The sequence below is a fragment of the Triturus cristatus genome, chromosome 11, assembly GCF_964204655.1.
Source record: "Triturus cristatus chromosome 11, aTriCri1.1, whole genome shotgun sequence".
Classification (NCBI taxonomy): domain Eukaryota; kingdom Metazoa; phylum Chordata; class Amphibia; order Caudata; family Salamandridae; genus Triturus; species Triturus cristatus.
This window is the reverse complement of record NC_140594.1, coordinates 555,996,632-556,016,174: the sequence shown is the minus strand read 5'-3', so window position 1 is coordinate 556,016,174 and position 19,543 is coordinate 555,996,632. Positions and strand designations below refer to the sequence as shown.

At 43.9% G+C, this 19,543-nt stretch overlaps 1 protein-coding gene across 1 annotated transcript in view; it reads right to left on the bottom strand.

The window, feature by feature from the left end:
• Positions 1-19,543, bottom strand: part of SLC9A9 (solute carrier family 9 member A9) — a 2,902,095-nt gene that overhangs the window by 2,639,267 nt on the left and 243,285 nt on the right. Inside the window, exon 3 of the mRNA XM_085633573.1 lies at positions 11,567-11,644. Within this exon, the coding sequence (XP_085489699.1) occupies positions 11,567-11,644 (78 nt within the window). The remainder of the gene's footprint in view (positions 1-11,566; positions 11,645-19,543) is intronic.

Sequence of the window (19,543 nt, the reverse complement as noted above, 5' to 3'; positions counted from 1 at the left end):
TTCCGGGAGGGTTCTTTATTCTATTTGATGATGCCTACTGTTAATTCTTATACCTTGGTTTCGTGGAATGTGCGAGGTATGGGTTTCATAGCTAAACGTCATAGAATAGCTGCGCAATTACATCGCTGTAAAGCCCACATAATTTGTTTTCAAGAAACTCATTTAATTCCCACTGAAACTGCGAAGCTGCAGCGGAGATGGCGTGGGCAAATCTTTGCGACGGCTTATTTGGCCTTTTCCCGGGGGGCTGCAATTTGGGTTAGGGCGGACATCCCCTTCTCCCTTACCGAATGCTGAGTAGATGATCAGGGCCGGTTTGATCTTCTAATGGGATCATTAGATGGTAGACAGGTGGTGCTGGGGTCCCTCTATGCACCAAATACAGACCAAGAGGCATTCTTTACGCGAGTATCCCGGGCGCTGGCTGGCTGGTCCCAGGTCCCGTGGCTACTGGGTGGTGATTTAAACGCAGTATTTGACGTTGGGCTGGATCGTTCCCATCCTCCCTTGTTTAACACGGCAGCGAGGGCGCAGGCGCTAACATTAACTCGCTGGGCGCAGGGCTGGGATTTATTAGACATCTGGAGGGCTATGCATGCGAATATGAGGGAATATTCCTTTTATTCTTACCCCCATAAACTACACACATGTCTGGATCATTTTCTTTGCTCTCCGGAGCTCTCCTCCGCTATTATGCATTGTGAGTTTCTGGGCAAGACAATATCTGACCATAATCCCATCAAAGTGCAGTTGTCCTGGGGCCCCTCCCCAGCTCCAATTCCAACGTGGAGGATGCAGCCTCTACAACTAGAAGACCAGGTATATCGGGTGGGATTGTCTACAGCTATTGATACAATTTTTGTGGAAAATGCAGGTTCTGGCTCGTCCAGGGCTATTGAATGGGAGGCCTTCAAAGTGACAGTACGTGGGGTTGCCATGGGGACTCTGACAGGGTCACGGAGGGAAACGATCAGGGACCGTACAGATCTGGAGGGGGAGTTGCAGGCCCTGGAGGTGGCGGCCCAGGGGAGTGTAGGTGGCGCAGAGCCGTTACAGTCTGCTAGGATTAAGTATGCCGAGCTGTTAGAGCGCTTACGCCTGTTAGACTTTGATGCGTATATGCGTATACACAGCGTACACACTCTGAGGCAGATAGGGTGGGTACCCTATTGGCACGACTGATCCAGCCAACATTGCATCCTACTCCAGTCCTAGCAGTGAATACGGTAAATGATGTATTGGTTACATCTCAGGGAGAGATTAATGCTGCGTTTCAGGAATATTATGCTTGTTTATATACCGCCCCCAGTGTAGATGTCTTGGCTCCCACGCTTTCCTTCCTGTCCGAGGTTCAGCTTCCTACGGTTTCTGATACGATGGCCGAGGAGATGGCTGCTCCGATTACTGCTGCGGAAATTCGGGTGGCGATAAAGGCGCTGGCCCGCAATAAGACGCCAGGCTCCGACGGCCTTCCAGTAGAATTTTACTCCACTTTTGCTGATAAATTGATCCCGATGTTGTTGCAACTCTATACTACTTCCTTAGAGGGTGGGGTTCTGCCTCCTACTACTAGGGAGGCGATCGTCACGTCCTTATTGAAACCGGACAAGGTACCGACTGACCTTCTGTCTTATAGGCCACTCTCTATTCTGAATACAGAATATAAGGTCTTGGCATCGCGACTTCCTCCACTCCTACCCCGCTTGATCCATACGGACAAATGTGGATTCGTACCCCAACGCAGTACCTCTTTGAATATCCGCCGGCTTCATGCTTGGATGCACGCGGCATCTGATTCTTTCCCTCTTGCCAGCTGCTTGTCCTTAGAAGTGCACCAAGCTTTTGATACTCTCAGCTGGCCGTATATGCTGGCCGTGTTGACTAAATTTGGCCTGCCCCCGTCCTATTGTGCATGGATTAAATTGCTGTACACTTGTCCCACGGCGCGTGCTAAGACGGGTAAGACCATCTCTTCCACCTATTCAATATCCCGGGGTACTCGTCAGGGCTGCACCTTATCCCCCATGTTATTTGTGTTGGCCCTTGAGCCTCTTGCACAGTACCTGCGTCAGATTATGGCCCCATATGGCATTCCGCTGCGTGGGGCGATACAGTCGGTGTCTTTGTACGTGGATGATATGCTGTTATATTTTCGTAACTTGGAGGATGATAAACACCTAATAGCTGCGTTTTTTTCTAAATTTGGGGAAATATCGGGCTTGGATCTTAACGCTTCTAAATCGGTAGCCTTTGCCTTCTGTAATGCAAATGCGCCTCCTACATTACAATTTGGTGAATTGCATTTCCAAGTTGAGCCTATCACTTTTAAATACATGGGGATTAATATTTGTATAGCAAACGCTGATACCATAGACGGTAATGTAGTCCGCGCCATAAACTCGCTGCGCTCCCAGATTGCCTTTTGGACTTCGTTGCCTTTGACGGTGGCAGGCCGAGTGGCGGTGTCGAAAATGGTTATGCTACCCCGCCTCCTTTATTACTTTGTGAACTTACCTGTGGTCCTACCGGCATGGATTTTTAAACTGCTTGATACGTTATTAGTATCTTTGGTGTGGGGGTCGGGCAGGCGTCGATTGGCGCTGACTAAGCTACAGCTGCCCGTTACTGCAGGAGGCATGGGGGCGCCTGATTTTAAGTCGTATTGTATAGCGGGACAGTTACAGTGGCTGGCATATTGGTTGGCGGGTAAGAATTTATTTGAAATTGGGTATTCTTCTGAATTGTTAAAGCGAGGGCTTCTTCAATCACAGCTATGACAGGGTGCACAGAAATTGCGGGATCCTCCTTACTTGTTGCATGTCGTATTGCACTACTGGGCACAGGCGAAAAGGTTAGCTAGGGTACCATCGCCGTACGCCCCGAATATCCCTCTATGTGGACTGCCTACTAGGCGAAGGGTACTATTGATGATCCAAATACAGGAGTGGACTCGGGTGGGGGGGAAGACAGTTGGGGACTTCTTTTTCGAGGGCCAACTGATGCAGCATAACGAGTTTGTACGTGCCACTTCGGTGCCTGACACCTTATTTCTCACGCATGCTGCTGTAGTGCGTTTCATTCGAAGTTATTGGTACACAGATCGAGCAGAACCCCCAACTTTTTAATTGCTGAGGTCATTGCACATTATGGGACATGGCCGATACTTGATGCGCTGGCTTTACCGCGGCTTGAGAGAACATTTGTATACCCCACTGCTACATCTTAGGCAGAAGTGGGATGTGGTCTTGGGGCGGGATTTGGAAGATAGGGAATGGGCACAAATATTAGAGCATCCCCGGCGGGTCTCTCGGAATTGCCGCTTAAAAACGATCCAGTTGTTTATCCTGCATAAAGCATACCTTGCCCCAGCAACGATTCGAAAGATGTTCCCCACGGCGTCTGCGGCATGTCCGCGATGCAAGGCACCTGAAGCAGATTTCTTACATATGATATGGTACTGTCCATGGCTGCGGGGTTTGGTCAGAGGTTAATCGGGGGCTGGAGGTGTTGATGGAGCGCACACCATGGGACACCATTGAGGCCTGCCTCTTAGGCTTATTCCCTCTCCCTAAAAAAGAAAAGTTGATACGCAGATTTGCAGGGTTGGCTCTAATATTGGCAAAACGTATGATAACAAAACACTGGAAGTCTACCCTAGCGCCGCGAGTGGGTGCTTGGCGCGAAGAAGTGGGCAGATGGGCGGTAGCTGAAAGGGAGGCTTTATACCGAGAGGAGAATAGGGGACAGCGGAAGCGTCCGATTGCAATGGACTGGGCACACCTAGTAGAACAATTTAAGGCGGTGGAGGAAGTTGACCCTGTGGTATCCCAGTATAGTCTGCAGGAGAGTGGTACAGTGGGTTAGAAGAAGGCAGACTCATGACTGTTCATGCTCTACCGGGGTGCCTCCCTTTCATTTCACTCCCCTCCCCCCGGCTGGGTTTCTTGCTCCCTCCCTCCCTCCCTCCCCATCTACCCCTCCTTCCTTTTACTCCCCTCCTTGTTCCCCGGTCCACCCCTCCCTCCCCCCCTTGGTACACGCCCCTTATTGGGGTTCTTAGGCCTGACACACACCGGACGCAGGTACATCAGCGAGGTGTTTAGTCTATAAAGCGGCATATCGGTTTCTAGTTTCGTTGGGGTATTGTTTAGGGTGGGTCCTTTTGGGTGGGGGGTGACATGGGTACTGTACTGGATAGCATGTATTAGAGTTGTTACTAGCTGCCTGAGATTGCAGTTTGTGCACTTCTGCTGTAAGTAATGTTGTACTTCCTGTACGCTCCTATTGCTTTAAGTCTGTTTGGTAACGATAAGTGGATAAGACTCATGCCAAATTGCTCTTTTGTAATGTTTCCAAAACACATATCACTTACTGTGTACACGTGTGAACCATATGCAGTGCTCAATAAAAATATTTTCAACAAAGAAAAGTGAAAGAGATGGAGGTGCGCTTGCAGTCTTAACTCACAAACATGGAATGGCGAGACGTCCAGTAGCTTATGTTTCCGCTACTTTGGACTCTGTGGCCACTGAATTACCTGGTTGCTTAAAAGCAGTAGCAGACACTTGTGTGAGCTTGGAACAGAGTGAATCAATTGTGATGGGTTACCCAGTGAAAGTCTATGTGCCTCACTCTTTTGAGATACATTTAGCTGGTACTCGGACTCAACATATGACAAATAGTCGGCTGACTAATTACGAGAGAGTGATCCTAGGTGCTGAAAATGTGACAGTGGTAAGATGCACTCCTGTGAACCCTGCCACATTATTAACAAATTCAAGATGTGAAGAGGTGAGAGAAGAAGAAGAACATGATTGTTTGGAAGTGACGGAGCTTTGCACTAAGCCCCGCCCAGACATTGCAGATGAAACGCTGGAAGAATCTGATTGTGAATTATCTGTAGATGGATCATGTATGAGGAATGCAAAGGGTGAATTGTGTGCTGGTTATGCTGCCTATACAATGACTGGAGCCCTGGAAGCATCATGTCTAAAAGGCATACATTCTGTCAAAGTTGCAGAGCTGGTCGCTCTTACCAGAGCTTGTAAATTGGCAAAAGGTCTAAAAGTAATGATTTTCACCTACAGTCAGTACGGTTTTGGAGTTGTACATGACTTTGGTCAGTTATGGATGCAAAGAGGATTTATGACCTCCTCTGGTTCTCCAATTCGGAATGGGAAAACTGTAAAGGAATTATTGGAAGCTTTGCAGTTACCAAAAAGAATTGCAGTTGTAAAATGTGCTGCACATCAATCTGGAGATCATAATGTAACCAGGGGTAACAGATACACAGATCAATTAGAGCGTTACTGTACTCAAAACACCCTGGCAATAAATAGATCAATAGAAAGAGGAAATACCGAATGCCACCTTATGTTTACCACCACATTTGAGACTTGGGACGAGGTGAGAGAAATGCAGGAAGAAGTTAGTGACAAAGAGAAGGAAGAATGGAAGAGAGCAGGTTGAAGGAAAAATGATGAAGAGATCTGGGTATACTATGACGAAAGACCAGTTTTACCAGATTCATTGCTTTCTCACATGGCCAGGATGTACCATGGACATGCGCACATTGGACGAGATGCCATGGTAAGAATGTCCAAGCAGTCCTGGTACAAGTTTGGGCTGATCACTGAAAGTCTGTGCCAAAGATGTGTTATCTGCCAGAAACAAAATACAGGAAGAAAGACAGTTGTAAGTTGGGGTGTAATCGAGGGAGCAGGAGGACCTTTCACCCGACTGCAAATCGATTTTATTGAACAACCACCATGTAATGGACTAAAGTATGTTTTGGTCATTGTTTGTTTGTTTTCTCGCTGGTTGGAAGCCTACCCAATGAGAAGGAATGAAAGTCTTACTGTAGCAAAATTGTTGCTGAGATAATTGATCCCTATATTTGGTTTTCCAGTCACTTTGGAAGCAGATAGAGGACTGCATTTTATTAATGAAATAATTTGAATGATCTGTGCTGCTTTACTAATTGAACAGAAATTGCATTGTGCCTACAGACCGGAGGCATCTGGTATTGTAGAACAAATTAATGGCACAATAAAGTGCAGATTAGAGAAGGTGTGTGCATCCACAACACTAAAATGGCCTGATGCTTTGCCCTTGGTATTGATAAGTCTCAGAAGTGTACCTGACAAAAAGACTGGATTAAGTCCCCACGAGGTGCTGATGGGAAGATCAATGAGACAAGCATACATATTTGAAAATAAATTGATGAACCTATCCGATGACCGTGTGCTAGACTATTGTAGAGGAATGGCTGACCTGGTATGTTCTGTGTCTCGCCAGGTTGGAGGAGATGCCACACCGACTCAGCGGAATCAAGCACAAGACCTGAATCCTGGAGAGTGAGTGGGTCCTAGTGAAGAAGCACGTGAGGAAGACGTGTCTAGAACCCCGTTGGAGCGGCCCCTACCAGATCATATTGGTGACGACCACAGCAGTGACGTGTTTTGGTTTGCCAACCTGGATACATGCAAGCCATACCCGTCTAGTTCCAAGTCCAATCGAAAGACCTGATGAGCAGCAACTGAGAAACAGAAATCTACAACCAGTAGCTGAAGTGTGTGAAGCTGAAGAGTCTGGAGTGACAGATTCTGATAAACGTTTTGACAATGAACAGCCAAGCACAAGTTGAGTAGAATGGGCACCAGATACTGGGACAGAAGAGACTGCTGTTGAGTCAGAAGAAGGTGAGACTTCTATTGAACCAGGAGAAGGTGAAACAGCTGTTGAAACAGAAGACGAAACAGCTGAGGTTCCAAAGACCATCCCAGAAGAAAAAGAGCTTTCAAAAGAATTAGAAGAGGGAGAAATAGCTAGTGAAACAGAATCAAGCACTGACCCTAAAGAGACTGAGAACCAAGAAAGCCGAGAAAAACAGACAAAAGTAAGACAGAATAAGAGAAATGCTGAACAGAACACAGAAGGTGATAAGATAGTTCAGGCAAAGAAACCTAGAAAGGGAGACTGTTGGCCAAAGCAACAAGATTTCAAGTCAGGCAGAACAGGCAGATTTAGTGGAAAACAAAATAAGAAAATCAAAAAGAACAAGAATTTCCTGTAGAAAATACAAAGCCCCAGAATGGACCTACGTGATCCTCGAGGAGTTTGAAAGTTTAGGCCTATGCGAGGAACACAAGAGTAGTAATACTGAAAAAGAAGATGAGAACAAATTAAGACCACCTTAATAAGTACTGTTACAAATTGAAGCAGAGACATTTTTTGTCACATCAAGTCATCTATGGATTCGGAATTATCCAAGTAAGGTAAAGACGAACGTCATTAGGTGAAGGATTACACCCCCTTTATTTATTGTTTTATTTAGATAAGGGCTTACTTAGATTTATTTCTTAAGACCTTAACATAGAGTAATTGTTAGAATTTTCCATTTTTGTAGAGCACTGAAATGGCAGGAAATTAAGTGACTAGACAACCAAAATCTAAACTAAAACGTAGATGTGTCAAATTTTGCTTAGGTAATGTTTTTCTACTAACATTCTTGTGGATCCTATTAATTGTTGTCATACCAATTTTTTATGTGAATAACAATGGAAATAACACTAATGATGTCTCTAATGAAGTAATGAAAGATGTTGCTAAACAGATAACGAAAACTAATGAAGAGCAATTAGATGGAAGTATTTTCCATCATGACAAATCAACTACTGACTTTTCTTTAAATGTGTTTACTAAACTGTTGTACGAGTATACTAATACCATGAATGTGAGTAATTGCTATGTCTGCATGAAATTACCATTTTCTGCCTCTGAAGGTATAACCTACCATCATCTGTCTTTAACATATGCTGTTTGATGTAGTGTCCTTAGTAGTCTATTTTACATGGAAGGTAAGTTCGAGTATCAATATACAGTTGTAGACTTAGGGGCCCATTAGGATGGCGGGCGGATCGCCACCGCTGGCCCGGCGGTGGCGATCCACCTGCCATCCGTACCTGTTACCCCCACCATATTAGTATGGTGGGGGTACCGCAGCGGACGGAAAGACCGTCCGCTGCTTTTCCGCTTGTCGGCAATCCGCACGATTGCCGGCCGGGCGGAAAAGGCCCACAATATGATGCATGCGGTGGGTATGCCTTTCCATGGCGGACACTCCGCCATGGAAAGGCATACGGAAATCTCTTTGGGGGCCCGTAGCGGGCCCCCGGGGTGTTGGGGGGGGTGGGTACCCCCCTTCATTGCGACATACAAGGTGGCAGGCACCGCGCGGTGCCTGTCACGTTGTGCATGGCAATGCACAACATGCCACTTCAAAATTGCAGCGGGTGCTGCTTACAGCACCGCCCACCGCAACGTTGAAGATTCTGGATGCAACCGCCAGGGTGGCGATTGCAACCTAATTGGTCTTGCTGGACCGCCGCACCTCTGGTGGTCGGTACCGTTTTCCGTTATGGCCATCGTAATGAGGCCCTTAGTATTTTCTAAAGTTCATATTATACGAGAACTAAACAAATTAGAAAGTGGAACACATGCACGTTATATGGGTAAATGTTTCCATATTACTAAACCATTAGATCTAGAATATGCTTATAATAATAACTTGACCTGCGGATTGCATTATGAAGAAAGACTGTTTATGGACATGGTAGAACATAGAAGAGAAAGTTTCCAGAAGCAAGCTGCTAAGCAAAAAACACAAGAACCACCTTGGGCATTTAGAGAGGGAAAATATGAAAAAAGTGAATCTTATGCTGCAATGTCCCTGGACTGGTCACAGAAAAGAAAGTTATGTTTGTTGAGAGCAAAGACTAACTACAAGAATTATTTTATTGGCACTAGTGAATGTGAGCATACTTTCCAAATTACTGGAGGTTGGGGATTAAAGGGTGGAACTGATCCTGTTTTCCCTGGGATATATTATGTGTGTGGTAGGAAAGCCTATTACAGGTTACCTGCCCACTGGTATGGGAGTTGTTACTTTGGGATTGTCTTTCCAAAGGTCTATCATATAGACCTAAAAGATCATAGTGTTAATGAAATAAAGCAAGGGTTAACTCGTAAAAGGAGAGCAAGTTTTTTGGAAATAGTAGGTGATTTATTTTCTGCACTAATACCCTCAGTTGGGGTAGTCCTAAATTCACATAAAATTTGAAAACTGTCTACAGTGGTTGATCGTTTATCAACAGATACTGCTGGTGAATTTTTAATGATTGATACCAAAATGGTGGCAATAAGATCAATGGTTTTGCAAAATAGATTTGCCCTTGACATTATTTTGGCAAAGGAGGGTGGAGTCTGTGGAACCTTAAAAATTCAACACTGTTGTACATTTATCCCTGATAAAAGTTAAGGAATAGGAGGATACCTGAGGAATATTACCAAGTTGCATAAAGATTTAACCCAACTGGAGGTTTACGGTGTTTGGGAGAAAGTTAGTGTATTACAGCTGTGAGAAATTGGTTTTCAACGTTTTGGAAAAGTCTTTTGGGAAAGATAGTGATGCCAGTACTTTCAATAGCATTAACAATTTTAGTAATAATAACAGTGTATAAACGTTGTATGTGCATGAAAGATAGAAAAATGATATTAGATAAAAAGAATAAAAAGAGAGGAGTAAAGAGAAAAAGAGATGAAATAGAACTAGAAGAGATAAATGAAGAGTATTATGATATAATAAAAAGACTAAAAGAGAGTGCCATGAAAGGAGAAAAAGATACTAAACTCTACATAAAATGAAAAGGTGGCACTCGGTATGGTGAGTATTTATGATGGCTTCAAAAGCCATCAGAGGAGGGAATTGATGGAGCGGGGGTTCACAAAAAAACGAAAAGAAACCCGCTTGTATCAAGTACCCCTATAATACGTACACATTTTAAGTAGTAAGTATTTGAATGTGCAAACACACATCACACAAGGGGCATTTTGCTTTGCAATATGCATGAAATTAATCTTAGCACTGCGTAAATAACCGAAAATGTAATATGGTGTGTAGAACGTGTTATGAATGTATTGCATGGCACATTGCATGTATATGTAGTAAAAAGAATGAAGTGTGTTGCTTTTGTCATAATTATTAATGCTGCTTTCTGCTTATGCTATGCTGGGATAACTGTTAACATGGACCAAAGTTAAGGTAGGTGGTTAACAGTGAAGATTTCATTACCACAATATTAATAAATGTCTGCTTTCCGTTCTTTTAGTAAATGGACGAGTCTCCATTTTGGGTTAAGTTAGCCGAACTGTGATGAGTGAAACTTGCAGTGTGCATAAACCACGTGACTGAGTGGCTAAAACGCTGAACAAGCTAAAAGAGCATGGCACAGTGAAGGACATGACGTTTGACTCGCAGCCAACTCCACTGAGTCCGTGTGAAAATCCACAAAATGTTGAATCTATTAAAATTTGTCTTTAAGACAAAGACTTTCACCTCATGAGAGAATAGGGATGTATACTGAATATGTGGGAACGAAAAGCCTAACAATGGGGTTTGTCAAAGAAGTATGACTTAAGGATAGGGTGATCATCCGTCCCACGTTTTGACCAATTCCGTAGCTAGAAAGGCTAATTTTAGCAACTTTAGTGGGAAGGAATCTGTATGGTAACGGTAGAAAGAATAGGTGACTTAGGGGCGGGGCTAGAAGCAAAGGCAGCAGATGCGGCTGCTGCATCAGGCGTAAGGAGAGTAAGTGTGCGTTGCTGGTAGTCGGGTTGCAGAGAAGTCTAGCTGTTCCAGTCCTATCCTTATCCTGATCTTAGAGTCTTTGATCCCTGACTCTTTGTCTGGGGGTCCCCTGCCGCTACCTAGGCCTGGGTGGTGGTTTTCCTCACTCGTATTGTTTGGGTTGGTATCTTTGATAACTCGAAGTTATAATCCATGGTTTTTTGCCTCTTTATCTATCTTTCCGAACTGAGAATATGATTTATGCACATGTCTGATGTCTCTATATCTATCCCCTCCATGCAACCTATGTTTCTTGAGATTTATTATTTGTTGACAGTTTAGAGTGTATTTTCTCTCACAAGGTATTTTCTAAGACTAATGCAATTTGAGTTAGATAAATTTAACAAATTGCAAACAATGAGTCTGTGATTATTTTTTCGTTTATTATTTGAGTGACTGTTACCTTCAATTGTTCAACTAATTGGTCCATCGACCAAGAAGATGGAAATTTGAACTAGAAGGTTTATTGTGTAGGTTATGAACTGTCTAAATTTCAACTGCTGAATATGAAGTGGTAAGAAATTCGTAAACTTGACACCAGCGCAACAGGGAGCTGGGTGTATGTGTATGGGCCAAAGTAAATGAAATAGTTCGTCCCGGTCCAAATTTTTGGGTCCGCATTGGATCAATACAATTAATTCTGACAACTTAATTTCAACATTAATTGCTGTATTATCTGTGTGGATCATGTATGTAAAACATACAATTCGTAGTTGTAGCGCATATTAATAAGCACAATTGTTTTTACTCTACTACCTTTAGCCCGGAAGTCCACCTGTAAAAAGAATTCTGCACATTCCATGCAGAAACTTTCGATGTAACATCTCTAGTAAGTCTCTAGTATTCAAAAGCAAAAGTATTGTGTTCATCAATTACCTTTTTTAAACTGTATCCAGCGTGAAATATAATTGGCGGCAGAAGTACATTGAAGAACACTTCAGGATCAAATGTCATCTGCCAAGAAAAGCAACAGGATGATTAAACTCAGAAGACATAAACACAAGTTCATTAAACAAGAGTAGCCAGTGCAATATTGCGTAAACTCTTCACGGGGTGTTTATTTTGTTAAGAATTAGGCTGGAAGTTTGTGCAAGGACTCAGCAGTTAAACTGTATCTTTGGCTGGTAAAGTGTTTCTAGTATTACTGCTTTTGTATGAATTTTATTTCTTGAATGAAAAATTGTTGTGAGGTAAGCATGCATCCAATTAGTGAATGCTAAAATGCTCATTAACTCATTAAGCTATATCTTCAGATGCAACAGGAACAATTTCTTTTTTTATTTGAGAGTTTTGGAAAGGTCTGCACTTCCTTTGGGTTACATCCCAGTGCTGAAAGTATTGAAGATAAAGTCAGCTTTGGGAAACTTGGGAGGGTCGAAAGAGTTTTATCAATGAAGTAGATAAGATGTAGATGTTCTTAACCCATCACAGCTTTTCTGCCAAAGCTCAGGTGTAGTCATGTGTGAACAGTTCTGTATTAGGATTCAGATCACAGAATTGGGTTCAGAGAATTGCTAACCTAGGGCTTTCATCTCCTTAAGGATTTGACCTCCATGCTTGAGCAAGCTGAACGATCACTGAAAGATCTGGAGGCTATGACTTAATGATGATTCATGCTGAAGCATAATGGGTAGCTAATGATTAAACAATTTTTATTGGGTTTTATCAAATTTAGACATTAGCAGTTGTAGCAGGATGAAATCAACAAATGGGTGGAATTCTTTTTTAGACATCAACAACTGTAGCAGGACAAAAACAATAACAGGTAGCAATTTACAAATACAATACAATTTCAGTACATGAGAAATATCAATGTTCAGTACCTGCACAAACAATAGGCTAGTAGTAAATTACATTGGCTCATGATGATGTAAAATGTCAGAGTCCTTCAGCTATGTGCTGCAGTGTAAAGAAGGATGAGGGTGACCCAATGAGAAATGGGGATGGATGGCAGAATTTAGAAAAAGAAACCAGGGAAGCACAAGCGATAATGGTATAATGCTTAGCATATTCAGATGGAGGTGGAGGGTAGCTGGGGACCTGAGGCTCTTAAATTTGTCCCAGTGAGGGAGAGATGTCCTCGTCGGCCAGTTCCTCATACTGAATAAGCATAGTATCCCAGGCATTGGCTATAGGGCGCGGGCATATACAACGGGTCTCCTCCCAGTGCAGTGCAGACCTTTCTGCCTCTCCCCATCGAAGTAGTGCCTTGCGTCATTGGGAGAGAGCCAGCGGGTGGTTTGCTCTCCTGTGCATGGTTAGTAAACACTTGGCAAATAGGAGAGTGAGGTTGGAAAAACGCACTCAAACCCTGTGATTTTTTTGTTTGTGGAAAATACCATAAACGGTAGCTTCCCATGAATTTAATATGGTAAGTTTTGTGACCATGGATAATGAAGTATGTATTGTGTGCTGATAACTTGCTATGCTGGGGCAGGATCAAAGCATGTGCCGAAGGTCGGTGGCCTGAGTGAGACATCTGGGACAAGTGAAGTTGGCTGCAGCGAACATACGATCAAGTTAAGAGGGTGTAACATAGGCCATGTGAAGGATCATATATTAGATATTTTTTAAACGAGCATTCCTCGAAAAAGTCTTACAGGACTCCACAGCTCTAGACCACTCAGGGTCGTGAAGAGGTCTTGTAAAGTCCTCCTCCCAGAGGCGATGATGGTGAACTAGAGAGATGTCTATGCATTTCCTAATAGCTTTGAATAGCCATGTGATGAGATGTCGACCTACTCCATCAGGTATAGAGTAAATATCACAGAATTGGTAGGCGGTTCTTCATCTAGTGCTCCCCATAATGATCAGAGTGCCAAAAGCAATTGGCCATATACTGGTAACTGTCCTGGGGGAATATTATGGTCCTGACAAATTTGCTTGAATGTAAGATCTTGGCATCTTGGGAAAAGTCTCCCAACATTTCCAAGGAGTGTGCATGCTATTCCGATCGCTGCTCATCCGTAAGCGGACCTAAGGGCCCTGATAAACCCTGGAGGGGAATTATGAGGGAGTATGGAATGATTTAACTCGTAAGCTGGAAAACCCAAATTAGACATTTATGGGTGAGCCACCCGTGCAGGGACCAGGAGCGACATATCATGATAGTGGGGTGTAAGGGCTGGTGTATTATATAGGGGGTGGGAGCACTGTCTCCTGTGCTTGTCTCATATAGGTTTGTTCCTGCCAGCCATCGGGATACTCAATAGAGCTGTGCTGCTAGTTAGTAAGTTTCAAAGGATGGCGCCCCAACCCCACCATGACCCATTGGCAGCTGAAGTTTTTGAAGAGCCACCCGTTGCCTCCCATCGCGCCACAACAGGTCCCCCAACAATTAATCCAAATCGCAGAAAAAGCTGTGTTTGGAAAAACACGGTAACATTTACAAAATAATATAGGAGGTGGAGAAGGATGATCATTTTTGAAAGTGCTATCCTACCTGTGAGTGCAAGGGGAAGCCATTGCCAGAAGCGGATTTGGGATCTAAGGATCATGTTGGCACATTTAAGGTTACCCTCAAACTGATCTTTTTGGGAGTCGTGTAAACAAACCCCTAGATAACGGACCGCAGCTGTCCTCCAGGCTAGCGGATTGTTACCTATTTGGATTACTTTAGGAGGCATTGCTGCGAAGTTGAAAGGCTCATGATTTCCCCCAGTTCACTCGGAGGCCAGCTACTTCCTCAAAGTCCCGGAAAGCAGTTGATATTAAGGACATGTCTTGGACATATAATAATATGTCATCCACATAGAGCGACACAGAGTGTATGGTTCCGTCTAAAGGGATCCCTCACTATTGGCCCTCCAAGCAAAGCAGATGAGCCAGTGGCTCTATGATGATTGTGAATAAGATTGGGGAGAGAGGGCAGCCCTGATGCCTGCCACGGTCTATTGGAAACGGGGGTGAAATCAAGCAACCAATGCGCACCCTAAATGACAGGTTTGTGTGCCACAGCTTTGTATAGCTCAGCAGGCGTTGGCCCAGGTCTTCTGCCCGTAGAACCTCAAAGAGGTACTCCCAAGACAAAGAATCAAAGGTCTTCTCTTGGTCCAAATGAGGCATGCTGCCTGCGCGTAACACAGCGAGGCTTGATCCATTCCATGGAAGTGTCCTCTAAAATTATTAGACGTGTTGCTTCCTGGTACATATCCATTTTGGTTGGGATGAATGAGGGCAGGAAGTACACTCAAGTATTGATTTGCTAGGTTTTGCAGAGTATTTTCTAGTCGGCGTTCAATTTGGACACCGGGCGATAGAAGCGGAGGTGGGTGGACTGCCTATCAGGCTTCAGCAGGGATACTAGAAGAGACTCCTGGAGGGAAGCTGGAAGAATACTGGCGGTTAGGGATTCATTATACACCTGACTAAACGTGGAGCCAGGCTGACTGAGAAACAATCATAGTATTCAGTTGGAAACCCATCTAGCCCTGGGGTCTTATTGCAAGCTAGGCCATGTATTGCTTTCTTTACCTCAGTCACAGTAATGAGTTTGTCTAACTCCTCTTGTATCAAAGCGTTAATGGTGGGGAAAGGGTGTTAGGAAATGTCTTATGTGCCAGGGGGTGGGGTGGGATGCACCCTGTATAGCTCGGCATAGTATGAACTAAATGTCTGTAATATAACTGATTGGGATCTCAAAATTGGGCATGCAGCAGGGGCAATTTCTGCGATTGGGGAAATATTTGTTTCCTGTCAGGCCGGCCATGCCATTATACGACCAGGTTTGTCCCCTGCAGCGTAAATGCGGGCTGTGTATTCAGTGAAATTATAACAGCGGAGGCATTCAACTAAGGCAGCTGGTTGTTTCTTGGCATCAATCAGGGTGGCATCAAGAAGAGGGCGGTTATCCAATACAGACACTGCCTCATCCGCATCTCAGAGGGCACTGGTCAAATGTTCTGCGAACCCCAGCTATGTTTTGAATTCAGAAATCCCTAGTAACCACTTTAAAGAAATCCCATTCGACAGCACGATTGGTGGCTGTGTCATGATTTTCCTGGAACTACTGTGCAATTTGGGTTAAATGGGTATCACAAAATACAGGGCCATCTTGTGTATCTTTGGATAACCTCCAGGCAGGAACTGGTGGGTGAGGAGTAACCCACTCGATGTCCACTATATGTGCAGCATGGTTCTGATATCACATGGTTCAGGTAGTCTGAGTGGAGAAGAGGTGGAACTAAGTCATGGGAACGCATAATGCAGTCTACGCGGACACAAAGATTATGTGGGGCCGAATCATGTGAGTGAAGGCATAGGTGTGGGCTCTCCACGCATCAATAAGGGACCACTGTTGAGCCCATCCAGAGAACTCCCTAGAGTGTTGATGAGCTGGGGCATGATGAAATGGGGGGGATCTCCACCTAGTATTCATGGGATACCTACCAATTGAGCTAGGACTCTTGATAGAGTCGTCCAAAATGTAATTTGCTCTGAATTTGGTGCATAGATACAACCTAAGAGGACGGGCTCGCCATACAACCGGCCCTCCACGAAAACATATCTACTCTCCATATCAATGATTATATTTTGGGTTTGAAAAGGCGTACCCTCGGCACAGCCAGAGCAGTGCACCCTGGGCGTCAGTGGCGTAGCATAGACCCACACAGCCCCCACGGTGCTGGGGCTCCCAAGCTCCAGGGGGCCATCTCAGCATAGTACATTGCTGGAGAGCTCCTCATTGAGTCCAGAGGGAGCCCCACAAAGTACCTTGCAGGGGGTCCATTAAGTTTCGTTACACCACTGCCGGGCGTATGCTGTATATGTTGTACCGTGAACCGTACCTCTCCATCGCCTACTAATGCTTGTACGAAAACTGGACCTTTTCACAACAGGCTTAGTGGACAACACAGAGGACCTTAAAGCAGATCCTTGATTCCAATAGAAGCCAGTGAAGACCTTCCCTTCTGTTCTGCTTTGGTTATCTTTGTGCTAGTTTAGGAACATTCTGCCTCCTTGGTTTCATTATCTTTAGAGCAAGGCAATTAGGTTATTTGGGAGCCCTGAGTACGTGACATTACAATAGTCAAGGTGCAACAAGACGAACGCTCTTGTGAGCTCAACATGATCAGTTTGAAGGGGAGAAATATTTCTCAGAATAAAGCTCTCGGGCAGTCGACTTTCACATTCCCTGTATGGAGTCAGATTTGGGTGTGTGGAGATGGTTACACTTACTCTAGAACCTTTTGGATAACCTTTGTATATCCTACAATGTGGAGACATCACTGGTTAAAGCTCCAGGCAGGACCTAACCATTAACCATCAGGCTCTGGTTGATCCAGGTTGGAGCACAGACTCCTGTGGGTGCCCCAACCACCAGAACCACTTTACCTTACATGGTGGATTGCATGATACAAGTCCCTGTAAGGAAAGGCCCACCAGGACCAATGTAGTGAGTACTGGCTTACTAGCCTATCTGGTCTAGTTTAACATCAGAATTGCCGGTTCGTTACTTCACAGGTAACTGTGCACCAATGACTGATTGACTTTGTCTGTCAGCTGTGCCCTTAATTGAACACTGGTGGGGCACCAGAGACTTTTCTAGAAAACGTCCAGGATGTCCGAGTGGTGGATTTTACTGAGGCTGACAACTCCTTTTCTGAATGTAGTGCCAGTGCAATACCCGAGGTTGGTCCAGGACCAGAGTTGGGTCCAAAGTTCCCACATCTTTATGCCATACCAAACCTTTTAGGTCACTCTTCTGGAAAGCAGCCCTCATTCAATTTTAGGAACAGGAGCTTCTGGGGGTCGCATAACTGATCCAAGCTAAGTCGTATAGGAAAATCTAGTCCCTGGCACTACAATGTATAATAATGTTTGGAGTTGCATCTTGACCTCAAAAAGTGCTGGAACTTTCTATTGGTTTCTAAATATTTTAGTTTTTACTAGCCCTTCACCTACCTGTTAAACAATGGTCCTTTTCATTTCCAAAAATAAGTTCCAATTGGGCACTGATGTACTTGTGTGTTGTTTACAGTGTCAAAAGCCAAAAGGAGCCTAACGGAGAAACAAAATACCAAGCTGGAGTGCGCCAGTACTGTGGTCACAGGACATAGGCAGTCAACTACAACATACACACCGAGCACTGCCAAGAAAATACTGACTGTAGCAGGAACGCAAGAAAATGCCTCTTCGTCGGCCCTGGTCAGTAAATGAAGACACATTATAGATGAAGGGACTTCTACAATAGAACATAAAGACCACTTCTACTACAATAAATGGTAGAGCCTTGATAATGAGGTAGTGCTTCACAAAGTTTTTGTCCTGGTCTAAAGCAAACTTCTACCTGGAAACGTTTTTACGTAAGCATGAATAGGCTGCATAATGCTCAAATAATAGAGATGCAATTTAAGCATGTAAGTGCTACGCGTGGGTGATACAGATGATGAAGTACACCCACAAAGAAGCAATTCCCACAGTATCTGTGATGAATCGCAAAACAGAAGCACGCACCAAAACTGTTCCTTGGTTGTATAGCATATTTTTTCTAACAAGGTGGCAAGACTTTCACCTTGGAAAAGGTGTGGATACAAAAGTGGACTCTCATTATTTTTTCCTAATGAAGAAACACTCAACCCACTTATTAAATCACACATTTATAATGCCAGAATAGATACAATTTTTTCATTTAACACTGGATTACATACCTGAAGAACTGAAATAAAAAAAAAATACATAACTTGTGCTTGGGTATAAAGTTAGTAATTTTTCAGATAATTTGTGAAATTGCCACGTCTTGCCAAGTATTCAGGGTCTAGTATGGTTTAAACCACTGATTTAACCGGGTGCCTGAAAGCAAAACCCCTTCACATTCATTTGCCCTCTCACACAGCCCCAATCTCTCCTTAATGCAAGACATAGTCTCATTTGTAAATTTATAGATCTGGGTTTACTGAGGCATGATAGGCAGATCTGTTCTGTGACCAGTGTATAGAGAGGTAAGCCATACATTTTAACATAGAGGCCTTCATGAGAAAGGGATGTGGAGAGGGAAAGAATAGGTGTAGAGGAATATGAGTGAAGAGAGAGTTTTATGAGTGACAGCAAATTGAGAATAAGGACCTCATTATGAGTGCCCATTATCTCACTGTTGGTGTAAACGCCACTTTGCTCCTCAATCGGATTTACAAGTAGTGTGGATTTTTCTTTGAAATTTCGCTACGAACATTTAGGTGAAATTTGAAAACAAAATTGAAAAGAGGTGTAAAAGTGCAGTAATTGAGGGTACAGCATGTTAGGCCTTATACCGACCTCCTCAACTTGAATTGTGCAGAAACAGTCCGGGAAATATTGCATCTCACGGTCTCTTTATTTCCTGAAGTGCTATTATCACCGGAATAAACGTTTTTTTCGGTTAAAGGAAGCCATTTCCTGAACATGCTTTAATCAAAAGCTGAAACCAGTCAGTGTTTCAAACTGTATTACTTGAAAACGGTAGCAAATTAATCATGAAGAATAACATAAAAAATATAAACAAGTTATATCACAGGCCTACTGATACTGCCAAATGACAGAGAGTTGCCAGATTTCCTCACACCAAAAATATTTTTTTCACTGTAATCCACAAAGAAGCTGTTGGCATTGTGATGGAGGCAACTGGCCAAGTAAGGACTATGCACACCCGTCTTCTGAGAAAGAAGTCTAAAAGGAAACAGCAGTCCCTCCCCACATCCTACTATGCACATCCGTCATCTGAGAGAGAGGTCTTAAAGGAGAGCCCGTTCCCTCCCCACACCCTACAATGCACACTTATCATTACAAAGAGAGGTTTCAGCGGAGCGGCCAGTCCTTCCCCATACCTTTCTACGCACCCCATCATCTGAGAGAGGTCTGAAAAAAGAGGCCAGTCCA